Genomic DNA, 18,336 nt, shown 5'->3' on the forward strand with positions numbered 1-18,336 from the left:
ACGCTCATACAGAACAGTGCCTCTCTAGTTCCTAGACCGTTTCTAAATCCAAATTTCTTATTACCCATCCTACTTTCGCATATAAAGAATACTCGGTTTTGTATAATTCGTAAGAGTATCTTCAGTGTGTGACTCATCAAACTGATTAGTCTAAAATCGCTGCATTTGGTGGGCCTGCTTTTCTTTGGTAATGTTATAAACAGAGACTCTAACCAATCATCTGGTATTTTTCCTTCGTTGTAAATTTTGTTGAAGAAAGTGGTTAAGCAGGCAATGCTTTCCTCATCCAAAAGTTTAAGTAGCTCAGCAGGGATTTGATCTGGTCCAGGTACTTTATTGTTTTCGGCTTGCTGTATTGCCTTTTTGACTTCCGAATTCAGTATACTAAGACCTCTGTTTAACTGGTTGTCACAGGTAGTATTTGGAGCATTTTCTCTAGAAGCATTGTCAAAAAGGTCAGTAATGTATTTCTCCCATTCTTTGCACTGTTGTTCGTGATCACAAATTTTTCCGTCCGCGCTTTTAAGTATTTGAGCATTTTTCTGTTTTCAAATTCCGGCAGTATATTTAAGTTTCTTGTGGAGGTTGAAACTATCATGCTTTTTTTGGAGGTCTTCTATTTCTTTACATAAATTCTCAAGCCAGGATTCTTTGGCTTGCATAATTTTTCTTTTTATGCGTTTATTGATTTCACGGTATTCGATAATATTTTTATTTTTGTGTTGCCGTCGAACTTCCATCAGGTCTATAATTTCTTGTGTCATCCACTCATTTTTTGCCAACATGGTGGTTGTTTTCAAAGACTCTTGTACGTTCTCTAAAATCGAGTTTTGAATATCATACCAGCATTCGTTAATGGTTCTGTTTTTGTTTGGTATATTTGATATTCTGTGTATTTTACTATTTATCTGCTGTGATATGTGTTCGCGCGTTTGAGGGTTTTTCAGGGGATCGAGATATATCTTACAAGGCTTAGTTGGCTTTGTTAATTTCTTTAATTTAATTTGTATTTTGGAGCAGAGTAAATTGTGATTTACTACAAATATAATGTCTGATAAAATCCTCCGTATGGTAGCTAGTTTAATAGATACAGCACAAGAACCCTTTGTACCTACTTTTCCAAAATGGCGGCTAGGGGACACGCGGCTCACAAACTTGAACTTAAGCTTATTCTTGCCACCCAATACATAAAATAAATAAAATTGCGAGCTCTCAATAATGCAACTGTAACTTTTCAATAGACTATTTTTAAATAGAATTAATTTAATAAGAACAGAACATTTATAAATTCTATTTAATTTTGTACTATTTTTGTGTAAATTTGTATTAAACACTTGCCAAAATTCTATGCAAAACATCGTCAATATATTTCTGCGTTTCTGTTATTTATTTAAATTTAAAACAACGATTGGATATGCTTCAATTAACCTGTCGCTTTCAATTATCTTCTTGTGCCTATATTGAAACTGTAATTTTCGTACTAAGATTTTATGAGAGCGAAAATGTTGCCAACTGCTACAATGTTTTATTCATAAACTAATTTTGGATGCAGATTTATACACACAAAATTTGCTTTTAATAGAACAATTAATTTGGAAACATTCGCTGTTATCTACACGCCCTAATTTTGGAAATTGCTTGTACAAATGAATTTTCATAGAAAATAGATAGTGTGATACCGGTAATACTATATCTGTCATCAATGATTACACAATACTAGGTCGAACAAAATTAGCACATCCCTGTATCAAATTTAAATAAGTGCATTAACAAAATTATAACACAAATGGATTTATATAAGCACATCGACAAAAAGTGGTACAGAAGGCGGTAGGTACTGTAGACTAGCGCAAAGCGCTAATATGTTTTCTGTGTTTTTAAATTTAAATATTTTTAAAATGAAATAAAGTAATTTAATGGTTTATTAATTTTATTAATTTTTTTTAAAAATTTTTTATCATCATCATCCAGCCTCAAGAGTCCACTGCTGAACAAAGGCCTCTTCCTCATGTTTCCAACCCCGTCTATCTTGCGCCGCTCTCATCCAGTTTTTATTGAGAAATTTTTTTTATAGATTTTAATAAAATTACAAAAAAAGTTTATATGTTATATAACGGAGTCCCTTCGTAAATCAACTCTTCCAACTATTTGCTGTGACTGAGAACCACGAACGGCTAGTTTGTTTTGTGGCGCTATTTCCGTGACGCTTACTTAAACAGTATTGCACAGAAAAGGTAAAACAACTCCGATATAGTACCTTCAAAAATTATAATTACTACAGGGTGTTTCAAAAAAGGTAACCCCATCTCTAGGGTATGTAAAAAACTGAAAAATAATTGGGGTTTTCTTTGTAAAAAAATTTTGTAACGCCATCCGTTTTCAAGATACAGGGCGTTGAAGAAAAAACAATTTTACGCATTTTTTACGATTTTGCCGAAACTACTGGCAACATTGTAATGACATTTTATACGAATATGTTTTGGAAGCTGATACATCCCATGATTTTGTTTTTATATCGATTCTCATAGAGGGCGCTAGTTACACGGATCGTACTATCGTATTAGTCAATATAACTTTTTTAAGAGTATAATTATTAATCAAAATTTCAAGTAAACTTAAACATCATTTAATTTTACACGAAAAAGGTACTCTTGGTAAAACTCGATACTGTGTACCGTTTTCGGAATATTTTGGTTTGAAAATTATGAAGTAATTATTGATGCTGGTATAAAATAGTTAGTAATTAAACAAAACTCACAAGAAGAAAATTAAATTAATGACTAAGAACATAAAATAAAATTCAATTACAGTAAGTGTTCAAAATGCCCTCCGTTTACGCGAATACACAAGTCTATTCTTTTTTCTAAAGATTACATTAACCTTCTAAACGGTAGGGAATCAGCTATGATGTCATTCAATCGACGTTGAATTCTTTCTTCCAATTCTTGGCGTGAATGTACATCTGTAGCATAGAATTTTTCCTTTATATACGACCAAACTGTGTAGTCCAAAGGGTTAAAATCGCATGACCGAGGAGGCCAATGAATCGGAGCTTCTGCACCTCTACCAATCCACCGATTCGGAATATGATTACTCAACCAATTACGACACCTTCTATCAATGTGTGGTGGAGCTCCATCGTGCATAAAAAATAAAGATCTTCGCTCGTTTAGCGTTAAATCTTATATCTCGAATAAGGAATTGTTTAAAAAATCAAGATACATATCACCATTTAAATTTCCAGGTAGAATATGATAACCTATTAATTTGTTACCTAAAGTTGCTGCCCAAACATTAACTTTAAATGAGTGTTGGTAATGTGATACCCTTTTGACTCGTGGATTCTCATCACACCAGTAGTGTGCATTATGGGAGCTAAACAAACCTTGTCGCGTAAAGGTGGCCTCGTCCGTAAAAAGAATGCATTTTAAAAAATTTGGATTGTGGGCTGTCTTTTGTTGCAATGTTTCACAAAAATCCACTCTAACCGGTAGATCATCTGGCAAGAGCTCTTGGACTTGTCTGTAATGATAAGGATGTAATTGCTGTTCTTTCAGTATTCGCCAAGTACTTGAAAAAGAAGTATTTGTTTGTCTTGCTATATTCCTTACGCTAACTGTTGGATCTTGATCAAGTAAATTTAAAATATTATTTTCTTTATTAATTGTTCTTGTTGTTCTTGGTCTACTAGAATTTATTTTATTTGGTCTCACATTCCCAGTTTCTCGACAACGTCGTTAAATGGCTCTAAATGTTTTTCTACTTGGTAAGTTTCTTCTAGGAAACTTTTCTGCATAACGTGTCACAGCTGCACTAGAACATCCTAAATATTCGCCTAAGGTTAATAACATGTCAGTGTATTCAACATTTGAGTACATTTTGATTTCATTTTACAAATAATAAGGTTTCAAAAGTCTAATTATTGTTGATTTATCGTCATAACAATCAATGAATGTCAGATTTCCATGGCACACTTGGAGAAAATAGATTTATACCTATTAGAACTGTATCATTACTACCAGCATCAATTATTACTTCATAATTTTCAAATCAAAATATTCCGAAAACGGTACATAGTATTAAGTTTTACCAAGAGTACCTTTTTCGTGTAAAATTGAATGGTGTTTAAGTTTACTTGAAATTTTAATTAATAATTATACTCTTAAAAAGTTATATTGACTAATACTTAGTACGATCCGTGTAACTAGCGCCTTCTATGAGAATCAGATATAAAAACAAATTCATGGGATGTATCAGCTTCCAAGACATATTCGTATAAAATTCCATTACAATGTTGCCAGTAGTTTCGGCAAAATTGTAAAAAATGCGTAAATTTTTTTTTTCTTCAACGAACTGTATCTTGAAAACGGATGGCGTTACAAAAATTTTTTACTAAGCAAACCCCAATTATTTTTCAGTTTTTTACCTACCCTAGAGACGGAGTTACCTTTTTTTGAAACACCCTTTATAATTTGTTTTATATACTTATTAAAGTATTAGCATTTAGCAGGGTGCTAATTTGAGTAAAAAATTAAAACAGCAAAGATATCTTAATTTGATGTCACTGTAGAATTAAATAATTCCAGATCGATTAAATTTAAAACTATTCTAATAGGGGTAGTTTTCATCCCTAAAAAATATAAATCAACCAATGGCACACGTCCAATTTTGAAGTGGAAGGTGTGTATAACCTAAATCCAAATTTGCATGCAAATGAGTGGACACCAAGTATTCAATAATACTGTTTTAATTATAACTCTTCTAGGGGGTGAGATGCAGTGGTTAAACTATGGTAAAATCCTAAATTATGTTGTTTAATGTTAATTGGCATTTATTTACTTCATTAAAAGAATGTTCAAATTAATAACTTGCTTTAATTTACAGTTACACGATTTTTTTCTAGTGGGGGTAGTTTTTACCACTAAAAAATAAAAAGATACTTAGGTCATAAACCCTTTAAAAATACCTTCAAAAAGGTGATTTAAAGAGGCCATGACGACACCGCTGTTTTTGCAGACAGTCTAGAAGCACTGCATCGCTTAGTAAATAGATTACATCAAGTCAGTATAAACTACGGACAACAAATGAACGTTAAGAAAACCAAGTGCATAATTATTTCTAAGCAACATACAGTAGGAAGGCTAGACATCGAGGGAAAACAAGTAGAAAGAGTAAATAACTACAAATATCTGGGAATCTGGGTAAATGAAAACAATGACAAAGGTAGAGAAATAAAGACACGCATTAAAATTGCAAGACAAGCATTTATAAAAATAAAAAAAATATTTGTTAATCGAGACCTCCCACTTTAGCTGAGGATAAGAGCCTTAAGATGCTACGTGTTCTTGACTTTATTGTATGGGATGGAAAGCTGGACACTAAAAGTGGATAATATAAAGAAGTTGGAACCATTTGAGATGTGGTGCTATAGAAGGATTTTGAAAATACCATGGACCCAACGAGATACAAATGCAGAAGTGTTAAGAAGGCTACAAAAGGATTGCGAGGTCATAAAGCACATCAAAACAAAAAAGCTGGAATATTTAGGCCACATTACCAGAGGTGTGAAATATGAGATATTAAGGCTTATAATGCAAGGTAAAATAAAGGGTAAAAGATCCATAGCAAGACGAAACATTTTCTGGCTAAGAAACCTAAGAGAGTGGTATAGTTGCAGCTCAGTAGATCTTTTCAGATGAGCCGCCAATAAGGTACGGATAGCTGTGATGATAGCCAACCTCCAATAGGAGAGGAACTACAAGAAAAAGAATAGGCTATAGAATCCTTTATTGTTGTGTTGGTAGTGTCGTACTCACCGTGCTGAATGAAATTATATTCTTCTGATCTGTCAATTTAAATTTTGGTTTGAGGTTTATCTTAAACAAGCATTTTTGAAAAAATTCAAAAATGCCAGAAATGGTATTTAACCTTGAAATTAATCACGAGTAATACTTTTATGTAATAGGTCAGTAAATGAACGTGAAATATGGCAATACCGTGTGTTATCACAGAATTGCATGAAAATTTGGATTTAGGGTCTACTTACCCTCCATTTTAATTATTTTGGGCTTATGGCTTAAGTATCTTTTTATTTTTTAGTGGTAAAAACTACCCCTACTAGAAAAAAATCGTATAACTGTAAATTAAAGCAAGTAATTGATTTAAATATTCTTTTAATGAAGTGAATAAATCCCAATTAACATTAAACAACAAACTTTATGATTTTAGCACTGTTTAACCTCTAAATCTCAGCCCCTAGAATAGTTAAAACAATATTATTGATTACTTAGTGTCCACTCATTTGCATGCAAATTTGGATTTAGGTTATACACACCCTCAACTTTACAATTGGACTTGTGCCGTTGGTTAATTTATATTTCTTGGGGGTGAAAACCCTCCCTCTTAGAAAAAAATCAAACAGTTTTAAATCTAGTCTATCTAAAATTTATTTAATTATACAGTGACATCAAATTAAGATATCTTTGCTGTTTTAATTTTTTACTCAAATTAACACCCTGCTAAATGGTAATACTTTAAGTATATAAAACAAATTATAGTTATTAAAATTTTAACCTGAAATTTTTAAATTTTAAAAGTAAGAACGAAAAAGAAAATATCCCAATAATAACCAATAATGGTCAATTAAATATGCCTCCTACATGCCAAGATTTTAAAGAGGCTTTACAAAAATCAAAGAATACTTCTCCAGGCCCTGACGATATTCCAATTATTTTTATAAAAAATCTCACACTCTCAGGTAAACTAATTCTTCTAGACATATTTTTTATTCACATTTTTATTGGAAAAATTTTTCCTATAATCTGGTGTCAAGCTATAGTTATCCTCATTTTAACCCTCCATCACTCGCTGCTCAAAAAATTACGCCATCACTGGCGTGTTAGATTTTATCTAACATATGGGTATAGGTCAAATAAATGAGTCATTAGTACTTATTGGTTAAGTTTATTGGCTATTAACTCACAACAAATGATAAACTTATATTTTTTTAAAACAAAACTGCAAAAAAACTACTAGGTTAACTAAAACAATATACACATTACCTAGAACAAAACTAATAAGGGAATTTATTGCAAAAAAATGTACGCATTACGCAGAAAATTAGATTTCTTCCTCTTCTAGGCAGTGGTGGCAAGTAAAATTTGTTAAACCAATGTGCTCTTTACATATCGGAAACTTACAGTTAGTACAATAATAATGTTAAGTAAACCTGTTCTTCCTTACAAAGCAAAAAAAAACATCTTGGTTTTATGGTTAGAGTTGCCCCTTGAGAAACTGATGGCTTTTCTCCGGTTATATTTTGGATCCTGAGTCTCAACTGAAAAGGCAGATTTGGGATATTGGAACGTCGTTAAAGATGGGACATTAAAAGTTGCTTGCCAAGTTCCGCAATGTACCTTCTTCTAGATGTTACAATATTAGTGTAATTGTTGTAAATTATTTGGCAATTTACAGTTGAAATATTTAGTAGGCTGCAGTGCTAAAACAGTAAACGGCCAGCGATTGGTAAATTGAGCCACCGAGTATTCTGCCTTCATTTTATCAAAAGCATCGACTCCGCCTTTTGTGAGGTTGTAATGAGTAATAATCTCTGGCTTCATTGCATGCTTTTTGGTGTTTTCATCAATGAAACCATCCATTTTTTAGCTACAGAGGAAAAGTAATTATCCGTAGTTATGTTTCGACTGGTTTCACTTATGCGTCATATAAGTCTTTTTGCTACATTAGATGCATCGTTGGGTAGTTGATATGGTCCTTTAGGTTGTTTGCCGGGGTAAATTTTGAGATTTTGTGTGAAAAATGTTCTAGCACCCACCAAGGCACAAATCTTGATTCCGTATTTCGCTGGGTTATTGGCTATATACTGCCTAAATTTGCATCGACCACGAAACGCTTCCAACATTACATATATGGTCACATAGAATCCAGGAGTGTATGCAGGTAAACAGTTAGTGACAAACATTTCATATATTTCTCGAATGGGTGCAAGATTATCAAATGAAGAATTTTCTTATCTTTTAGTGGCGTCGTCAAATCTTACAGCTTGAATTATTTGGTGAAATCTTTTCTTAGACATAGTAGCTGCAAAATATCTGGAGCTGTGCCATCTTATTTTCAGAGTTCATCAGTATTTAAATGTTGCGCTTTCTTTACCCCAGCTAGGAACAAAAGTCCAATAAATGCTTGCATTTCCTCGTAGGCAACAGCAGTACAATCCCTAGGGCGAGTATAAAACACTCTCGTCATATCCAGTTTTTGGTTTGTATATTTTACAATATTATTGATCATAGCATCCGAGAAATTTCCAGAATTCTAATATGGTTTTGGCGCCTTTTGCTTTTGCCGTTACCCCAGGTAAGTACGTAACAATATTACAAGCGTTGGTCTTACCTTTGGGAGTGTGTTTCTTATGTTTCAACCATGGTGGTTTATCTTTGCCATACAATCCTGGATAACCATCATCTTGGCAGCTTTCTTCCATGGCATCTTAAGAATCACTGGGTAGATCTTGTGTGGACTGCTCAGAATCTGTATTGTGGATACTGTGTTTAGAACGAACATCGCTTAAGTCCTTAACAGAATATTATAATTTTTCTTAAGTGATCTCTCTAAAAATCAACACACGCCAACACTCGCGTAGTTAGATTATTTCTAACGTTCCGGCGAACACGATTGCTCGCGTGTTAAGGCGGGTACACATATGCGAGCAGAACTGTTCGCGAACCGTTTGTGAACGCTATATTCGTTAATGTGTAAGACGGGACGAACCGCTTGCGAGCTGTTCGTTCGTTGCTCGTCAGGAACCGCGGCCTGTCGGTTTTTGAGATGAACACAAAGAATGTTCGCAGTTAAATTTGGACGGTGTTCGAGACTATAAATTGTTTCTGCTAAGTGTGCGATGAGATCATTCGGTTAAACAAAATTGCTAAACGAGCGCGGCTTATTCAAAAGTAACGAGAGAAATTAATAACAGATAATGTAAACAAAATATAAACAAAAATGTTTAAAATAACGAAGTAAATTAATTCTCGGTTTGTTATTAGATACTTAGGGTATTGGATAGTCTGAACATAAATATATTTTCAACGAACTCTTCGCGAACAGCTCACGAGCAGTTCGCAAACAGTTCGGCTCGCATACGTGTACCCACCTTTAGCTTTGAACTAAATAGGGATGGGAAAAACCTACCGGTTTTAACCGAAAACTGGTTTTTTTACTTCGCAATAACCGGTTTTATCGGTTGTTTTTTTGTCCCGGTTATAACCGGTTTTTTATTTTTAGAGTAAAAACCGATTATTAGGTTTTTACGGTGATTAGGATTAGGTTAGGTATTATTTTGGATCCCAATCATAATTATTATTTTCAAGTAATTATTCCAAACAAAACCATAATTCAAATTTTATTTTATTTTATAAATACAGAGGCAAACTGAAAGTGCAAACTCTCATCAGCCAAAAACAATTAAGTTTTATTATAATATTTCGTTGTAAAGGTATTTGTAAATTGTAATCATAATATTTACATAAGAAGTGATCTGTTGCATACATCATCTATTTTTCACACTTGACTCTTGACATTGAAAGTGGGTGAATGGATGTTTCTGATTACCAAAAATAATGTTCTGACTATAATTATCGAATTACCTATTACGAATACGAATCTCTAAGGGTTTTCCTACGTTTTCAAAACGATACACCCATACAGGAAGTATTAAATGAGTTAAAATGTACTTATTATACAAATATACAAACGTGTTAAAAGTAATAAATGATATTTTTTTTTGATGGTAGTAAAAATAAAAGATTAATTGCATTATTCAATTTATTTTTAAGTAAAATATTTATGTTGATATTATTTTTTTTATATCCCATTTGAAACAGTCTGGGAAATTTTTTATAGGTTGAAATGGTTGGGGTGGGGAATTTTTTGGGTTTGGGAGGAGAGGAAAATTGGTGGGTATTTTAGAGGATTATATTTTAAAATGGTAAATTAAATTTGCATCATTAATTGAATACAATAATTGCATATTATTTTCTACTCTCATTATATTCATTGACAATATAACCTGAATTATTTTAGCGCTCTCTATTGAGCAGTAGTATAATAATTTTGGTTTACTGCTCTCTGCATCTGACTACAACCAGATTCACACTAATGTCCCCATATATAGCTGCAATATTGGCAGATCCCTTGATTTAAAAAGCACCAAGGATGATTTCTGGTTCAGATATACAACTAATCACTAAAATTGTAAGCATTTTATCGCCTTTTGATGAGGCCACAAACGAGATCTCGGGTTCCCAGTGCATTACTGCTAGCCTTGTTATTCTCCTTGTGTCTATTATCGAAAGATTTTTAAAAAACCTCAAGCTAAACCTTAGTACAGCTCAAAAGTTATGCCAAAAGCTTATAACTAGCCTTCAAGAGAGGGGCACTAAGCTTTTACGAAATCATCTGCTTTGCCATGCAACAATCACGGACCCGAGGTTCAAAAAACTATATCTGAATCCGTATATAGCGGAGACAGTCACATCCAATTTAGGCTCGGAAGTTAGGACGTACCTTACCGAAATCGGAAAACTTTCTCCTTCCTGCTCCTTCCAGAATTAAGAAGCCAAAGTGAGTTTAAAATCAAACCCTCTTTGGTTTTCAGACGATCTGGAGTTGGTGAACAGTAGTTTCAGTTCAAGTTCTCAGGACACACAGATTCAAAGTTCTTTTTCAAATGAACTGACTCTATATCTGCAGCGGCCTTTGCTGCCAAGTGATCCGTTTTCATTCTGGGATCAGAACAGAACCTGTATGCTAGGCTTGGCTTTTATAGCTAAAAAAATACATGTCGTTGGTCGGAAGTTCGGTGGCATCAGAGAGACTGGTGTCATCGTTGAATGATATTGTGTCAGATGAGAGAAGCCGCTTAACCGACCAACATATATATGAACGAGTTTTTCTTAATAGGATTCATGAAAAATACTGGCCAAGATAATGCGAAATCCATTTCATATAATATAACCTATTTGTAACCTTCTAACCTATACTTTTTTACTTAAAATATTACTTCATATTCTTTTATTGTATATTATTGCAATATGTATATATTAATCTTACGCTATATTATATTTAATAATAATCACTAAATATATATTAATAATAAAATAATAAATAAATATAATAATTAATAGAATAAAATGGTTTTATTAAAAATTGCGTTTTATTTATATTGATATTGATGTTCTTTCGATAGTACTAATTTTGATCATATTGATATCGAGTCGAATGAAGTATCCCAAACTAAAGTGCATTATAAATGTAACTTTGTAACTATTGTATTAAAAAAACCGAAAACCGGTTTTTGGAAAAACCGTTTTTTTTGGCCGGTTATAACCGCCAGGTTAAACCGTAAGCAAAAAAAACCGGTATAACCGAAAACCCGTGTTGTGTCAAAAACCGCCATCCCTAGAACTAACAACAACTGCTGTCGGCTATAAGATAATAGGTACTCCCACCATTATTTAAAATAGTCTTATACGAGTCTTCATAGGAGTATTCCTGGTGCAAACCCAAAAGAAGCAATATTTCGAAAATTATGGCGAAATATTCAAAAATGTTAGATTTGTTAAAACTGTGCGAGTGATGAAGGGTTAAAACTATATAAAACAAAAACTGATCCTTTGTCTTACTGACCAATTAAAATTTTTTACTATATACTGCTAAACATAATTATATTATATTAAAAATACGTATATTATACTTATCTATCCACACGTTAATACTTTAATTTAAAATAATACAAATTGCTCTGCTATATTTTACAGTAAATAAATCTAAAGCGTAGAAAAGTCATTATAAAATAACTTCTATTTAGAAGTGACAAACATAAAATAAATAATGAATTTAAAGACTTACCACTCATAAAGTTGTATATGATAGGGTTGACGGCGCTGTTCGCGTAACACAGCCAGTGGGAGATCAAAGAAAAAGCCCTGTTTATTTCGCTGTTACTCAGTCGTACTGTCAGCCTGTAACAAATCGACGCAAATTACTTTATCTGGAGATTATTACGGATCTCTTTGTGGAAGAATGATAGGCCGGAATTTAAGGGGTTGTGACTTCAATATAAATATAGTAATATGTCGGAGGTGAGATTACTTTAATGATGTACTAAAATGACAGGAAATACATAAAAGGGTAAAGATTGAATGTTACAGTTTAGGGAGCTTACTTTAGGAAAAAATTTTTTTATGGTTCATACAACAATTAAATAATTTTTGGAATGTTGATATTTTATTAAACGAAGTAATATCGCTGGCTAATTATTACAAGGTTCTCTTACATTTTTTATCTACGGAGAAAATTAACTCCAAGTATGCAAATACCAGAAAAATTTGACAATTTTTCTGGTATTTGGATAATTATTAATATACCTTTTTTTTAACCAAACGGTTCAGTAGACATTAATAATTACCAAAAATTTTTTAAAACTTATTGAAAATTCTAGTTTCTGATATCAAATTAGGGATACAAAAATAACATACCACTTTGATACATCAAAGATACGTTATTATTTTTTTTCAATGTCACATGCAACGATGCATTTATATATTTTTTGCGACACTGCAAGAAAGGTAGTCCAAGTAGCACAAAAAACAGACTATTATCACCTTTTATTAATAAGTTGAATATATATAAATAAAATGAACTTATTCGTAGAATTTATATTTGAAATATAAATTTTTTAATATATAATAGGAAACACATTCAGTGAACAAACAATTAACGACACATATACATTTGTGGCTGAAGAGAAAAATGCGAAAAGCTTAATCGACTATATAGTCTATACGAGAAACCTGGAACAAAATATAAAAAACATCTTAACGGAAAATGAACCCAAACTGTCTACACAACACAGGATGGTCACTGCAAAACTGGAAAATGAAAAAATGGAGGAAATGGAAAGAAAAGAGTACAAGAAAGTAAATGTAAACAAACTAAAGATAAAAAGTATGCGAGAATTTTACACTGAGGAAACTAACAAAAGACTGAGACAAATAGAGTGTCAAAAAGAAACATGGACAATGGAAGAAAGATAAAATACAGTCAGTGAAGTATTAAAGGCAACAGCAACTGAAGTGTGTGGAATCAAAAAATATAATAAACAGTTAAAAAGGACAAGATGGTGGAATAAAGAAGTGAAGACAGACATAAAAAAAAGAAAAGAGCATGGAAACGGGATTAGAAGAATATAAAGAAAAATACTATAGGCAGAGACGATTGGCAAAAAAGGCAGTCACACAAGCAAAAGCAAAAACATGGAAAGAATTTGGAGAAGAACTTAAGAATATATAACAAATAATAGAAACTTTTGGACGACAATACGACACATAAGGCAGGGAAAACGAAAGAAAATAAACACAGTAAGAGATACTTCAAACGAAATACAAATAAGCCCAGAACAAATAGCTAGGGTATGGAAAGAATATTATGAGAAAAAATTTGATACCGAAGTGATGAAGAAAGACAATATAATCAATGAAGGTGAAGAAAACACAGAACCAGAGCAAATAAGTAGAGAAGAAGTAATAGAAGGATTATCAAATCTAAAAATAGGCAAGGCAGGTGGAGATGATGAAATTGAACCGGAAATGGTAAAATACATGGGAGAAGAAGAAATAAACTGGCTATGGAAAATATATAAAGAGGCGTGGGAACAACAAACAATCCCCAAAGACTGGCAGAACAATATCATCGTGCCAATAATCAAAAAGGGAGAACATGTAAACTGCGACAACTATAGAGCAATATATCTGTCATCGGTATGTTTTAAAATATATACGAAAATAATAGAGAAGAGTCTGAGACAAGACGTAGAAATAGTATTGGGAGAAGAACAAACGGCATTTAGAACGGGAAGACAGACAAATGACAACATATATATTATTAGAAACCTAATAGAAAGAATTATAGATACGGGGAAAAACTAGTATTAGCACTCATAGACTTAAGAGCAGCATTTGACATGTTAGAAAGACATATTATAAGGAAATGCTTGAGGAAAATAAACGTACCTAATGCATTGATAAAAATTATAGAAAGTACTTACAAAGAGGTAAAAGGAAGGGTACAAATAACAGGGGAAAGATTGGAAGCATTTAATTGGAAGAGAGGTATTAAACATGGAGATAGTCTCAGCCCTTTGCTATTCATAATAGTAATGAACGAATTGCTAAGAAACACTAGAGTCAGAACCAATCAGCTACAGACAATAATAGGTTACCGCAGATTACAACCGGTAACAATAGAGTCCTTAATGTATGCAGACGACATAGTACTAATAGCAGATTCCGAGAATTAAATGCAGAAAATAATGGATATATGGGTAGAGCAAATAGAAGAACTTAAAATGGAGATAAACGAGGAAAAAAGTAAGATAATGATAATCAGCGGCAAAGGAGATAAAAAAGATAATCAAATAAAGATAAAATGTAAAAACTCCGAATTGGAAATAGTAACAACTTACGAATACCTGGGAAGTATAATAACTAATGACGGAAAAATAGACTGGGAAATAACAAATAGAGCAAAGAAATCAAACAAGTTATATTATAAGTTAACCTCAATAATGGAAAAAAGAAAACTTGCACGAGAAACAAGAATAAAAATATATAAAACAATAGTGATACTGACTGTGCTCTACGCAAGTGAAAACTGGACAATTCTGGAAAAACATAAGAGCAGGATAAACGCAATGGAGATGAGACATCTAAGAAGGATAGTTGGAAAGACAAAATGGGATAGATTAAGCAACGAGACTATTAGGAGAATGGCCAACCAGGAACCGATAATGAACAAAATAGCAAAGAGACAAATGAACTGGTATGGGCATCTGATGAGGATGCAATCCAATAGAAAAACAAGAAAATTTTATTAAGCAAAACACATCGGAAAAAGAAAAAGAGGCAGACCAAGAAAAAAATGGATACAGCAAGTAGTAGAGGCAAAAATCACTCGAGGAATTGAAAATAATGGCAGGAAACAGAAAATAATGGAAGAGGTGGGTAAATGGAAATTAAAATAGCTAGCCCAAATCCGACATCCTGATAGGGTAAAAGGAAGGGAAGAAAGAAAGAAAGAAAGAAATTTTTTAATGGCTTGAAACAACAAAAAAAAATAATTCTTTTATTACTGGTATGGCTACAAGATATTCATAATCGAAAAGAGATCCTAGTTTCTACAAAATTGTCATATACTAGTTTTTGTTTGCCTCGGGCATCCATCGATATATAGATTAATCGCTTTTATATTGTTTTTTTTTGTGACTGGTTTTTATTTTTGAAAATGCTGGGATGTTCTAACTTATTTTCGATCTCAGATCTTGTGGTTTTATTGTTTCTAAAATTAGCAGTAAAAGTAGTTGCCTGTAGCTGTACCATATTTGAGACTTTATATTTAAGTTCATAAAAGCATCTTAAAAATATTAAATATATTACTTTAGAGAAACGAGAATAGAAATAAGATGTGCACTTTCTTGGAAATTTTTAAAATCATTTTCTTGGATTTCTATAATGTGATAAAGTGTTTTACTATTTACCTTAAAAAGAAGTCGAAACAATGAAATTGAAGAATATTATTAGGATTTCAGAAGTACGCGGTCAATGCAACTGCCCGCATTATCGGTTTCTGGCACACATGAATGACCAGGGGTAAAAAATTTCATTGTAATATTTTATAAATTTGAATGTTCTGGTATAAAATACCTAGAGCGTAAAAAATCACTGAATTTCTATTCTGCGAAACATAGCTATCTAACCACAGGATTAGTTCTGTTATACTGGGATTGTCAGCTAACACTCTTTCTAATATTCTGTAAAGCGCACTAGCGATGTCATTAGCAGATGTTTCCATCATTTTCTCGGTCCAAAGAGCACAATACGCATCTATGGAAACTAAAAAGTAAACAGTCAGATTGTAAATGATAAATTTTGGTTTGTAAAAGAAATTGCTTATTTCTGCTTTTGGTAAGCTTAGCACACTTTGGAGATCGAAAGACAACACTGGAGTAAGTCCTACTCTGTCACGATTTCTTTCTTTTTGAGCAGCATCCTTTTTAACATTATGCTGCTGAAATATGGTTTGTTTCTCATCAAAACCCTATTCTCCTGTTCCAATAAATGATACTCTTTACATAAACGGTTAAACGGTACCTATCCTTCTTGGGAATGTGAAAATATAGGTTAAAATTATTGCAAAAAATTTGTGGATATACAGATTCTAATACTGGTTGTACTTGTTTTTCATCTTCAAAACTTTTATATAATTCATACATTTTTTTCACATTCAATAATGAATCCAGATACTCCCTAGCTGTACCAGCTGTGCAGTAATGTGAAGGAACACGAGGAAAAAAATTAATGTATTCAATTACTAATGACTTGCTCACATCTGATATAATTTTTTTCTTATGCATGCCTTGATTACTCTTGTTTGGTGTGTTAGTTGTAGGATTTTTTTTCTCGTGTGCCGTATAAATAGATTTCTGACTTATTGATAATGTACACCTTATGTAGGTCATTACTTATCAAATATTTTTTGACTTGGTAGAATTGTCTTTTTAAATTTGCTTAAAATAATAGATATAAGAATATCAGATATGCTAATATAAGAATATCAGATGATGTCATAAATTTAGTTGTGTGTAGATGGTTGAGGTATTCTCTATCAATGAGTAGGCATTTGTCCTGCAAGTTCATTTTGTTGAATATATTTTCAAGAGTTGCAGTAAAGAGATTTGGCGATATTGCGTCTTCTTGTCGGACGCCTCTGGTAGTGGGAAATTCTAGAGTGTTTTTATACATTTTTACCTTAGCTTTTGTTGTCTGTATATATTTGCTAAAGTCTCTAATACGGTTTTTTACTGCCTTAGTTGGTCATAGATTCTATTACGGACTTGGGATATATAGAATTAAAATCCTTCTTGAAATATATGAAGGATAATGCTAGCGGTATTTCATATTCTTTAGTTCTACTTATTAGTTCTCGAAGTGTATGGATATGATTTAGGGTACTGAATTCACTTCTGAAGCCAGCTTGCTCTCCTTGCTGTGCAGCATCTAATGCATTTGTTAATTTGTTGTTAACCTTCATCGGACGGGCCTCAAAATATTACACAAAAGACGACTGGGGTCTGAACGGACCCCATTCTTAAGTGGGTGAACTATGCTTATACCAACTAAACTGTACCTGTAAACAATTATTTTTATAATATTGAACATTTATTAGACTAAAGCATACACAATACTACAAAATATATTCTATTGCTGACGCTAACAGACTAAATAACAACTATATACTATTTGTACAATGTACACAAACTATCTGATTTTGCGGGTTCTAGACATACAAAATTGTTACATTTTACACATATTTTACTGATTTTTCTGTCTTTGCCTCTACACCACATACTGTACCGTCCCTTGTATTTTTTGTTTGTTCTAATCTGGGCTCAGTAATATTAAAAAATTCTGAAAATACATCTGCCATATGACGCTTTTTATTCTTTTCGATGTCCTTATTGTTATAACATCTGAAAACATATTTTTTTATAAGTTCCTTGCCGAGTGCCAAAATATAAGTACATTTTATGCTTACTTATATTGTCCTCCGTCAGCGTGTCAGCCAGGAGCTGACAGCTGTGCCGGACGCATCAAGGAATTTGGATATCGGTCAAAATACTTGGGAATTCCAAGTTTGGCCAAATCCAAATTTCTAATGACTCGATGCAGGGAAATTCCACTTTTGCTACGAAAAACAAAGGATTTGTTTTACATAAAAGCAGGTAGATTTTCTCTCATCGATCAGTCGAGCTTGCCTCTTCTACTGTAGACCTAGTCGGTGCTATTATTGTTCCAACTAAGTTATTGTTTTATTTCTGATTTATTATATACCATTTTTATTTTAGCATTATTGTATATTCAGACCTTTTCAGGTTAGAATATTACATTGATCTATATTTGTTCATGTACTGATTGTTTGATATTTTATTTGATTATTTTGATTGTTTATTTTTCTTGTATTTTGTGTCTAAGTTGTTCTTCCGTAAGTTAAGAACACTTAGAAATATTTATCTTGCTTTTTCTATTTTATATTTTGATTTGTACTTTGTCTAAGTAGTTCTTTCCGGTAAGTCAAAGAACTCTTAGGAATATTTCTCTGAATATTTGACTTGTTATTTTAATTGTTTGTCTAAGCCGTTCTTTTCCGGTAAGTCAAAAGAACACTTAGAAATATTTTCATAATTATTGTTGCATTATTATTTCC

The 18,336-nt window shown here is 32.4% G+C and overlaps 1 protein-coding gene across 1 annotated transcript in view; it reads right to left on the bottom strand.

The window, feature by feature from the left end:
- LOC140447526 (orexin/Hypocretin receptor type 1-like) overlaps positions 1 to 18,336 on the bottom strand; it is a 1,044,614-nt gene that overhangs the window by 39,062 nt on the left and 987,216 nt on the right. The window contains exon 9 of the mRNA XM_072540227.1: positions 11,926 to 12,038. Within this exon, the coding sequence (XP_072396328.1) occupies positions 11,926 to 12,038 (113 nt within the window). The remainder of the gene's footprint in view (positions 1 to 11,925; positions 12,039 to 18,336) is intronic.

The sequence above is a fragment of the Diabrotica undecimpunctata genome, chromosome 8, assembly GCF_040954645.1.
Source record: "Diabrotica undecimpunctata isolate CICGRU chromosome 8, icDiaUnde3, whole genome shotgun sequence".
Classification (NCBI taxonomy): domain Eukaryota; kingdom Metazoa; phylum Arthropoda; class Insecta; order Coleoptera; family Chrysomelidae; genus Diabrotica; species Diabrotica undecimpunctata.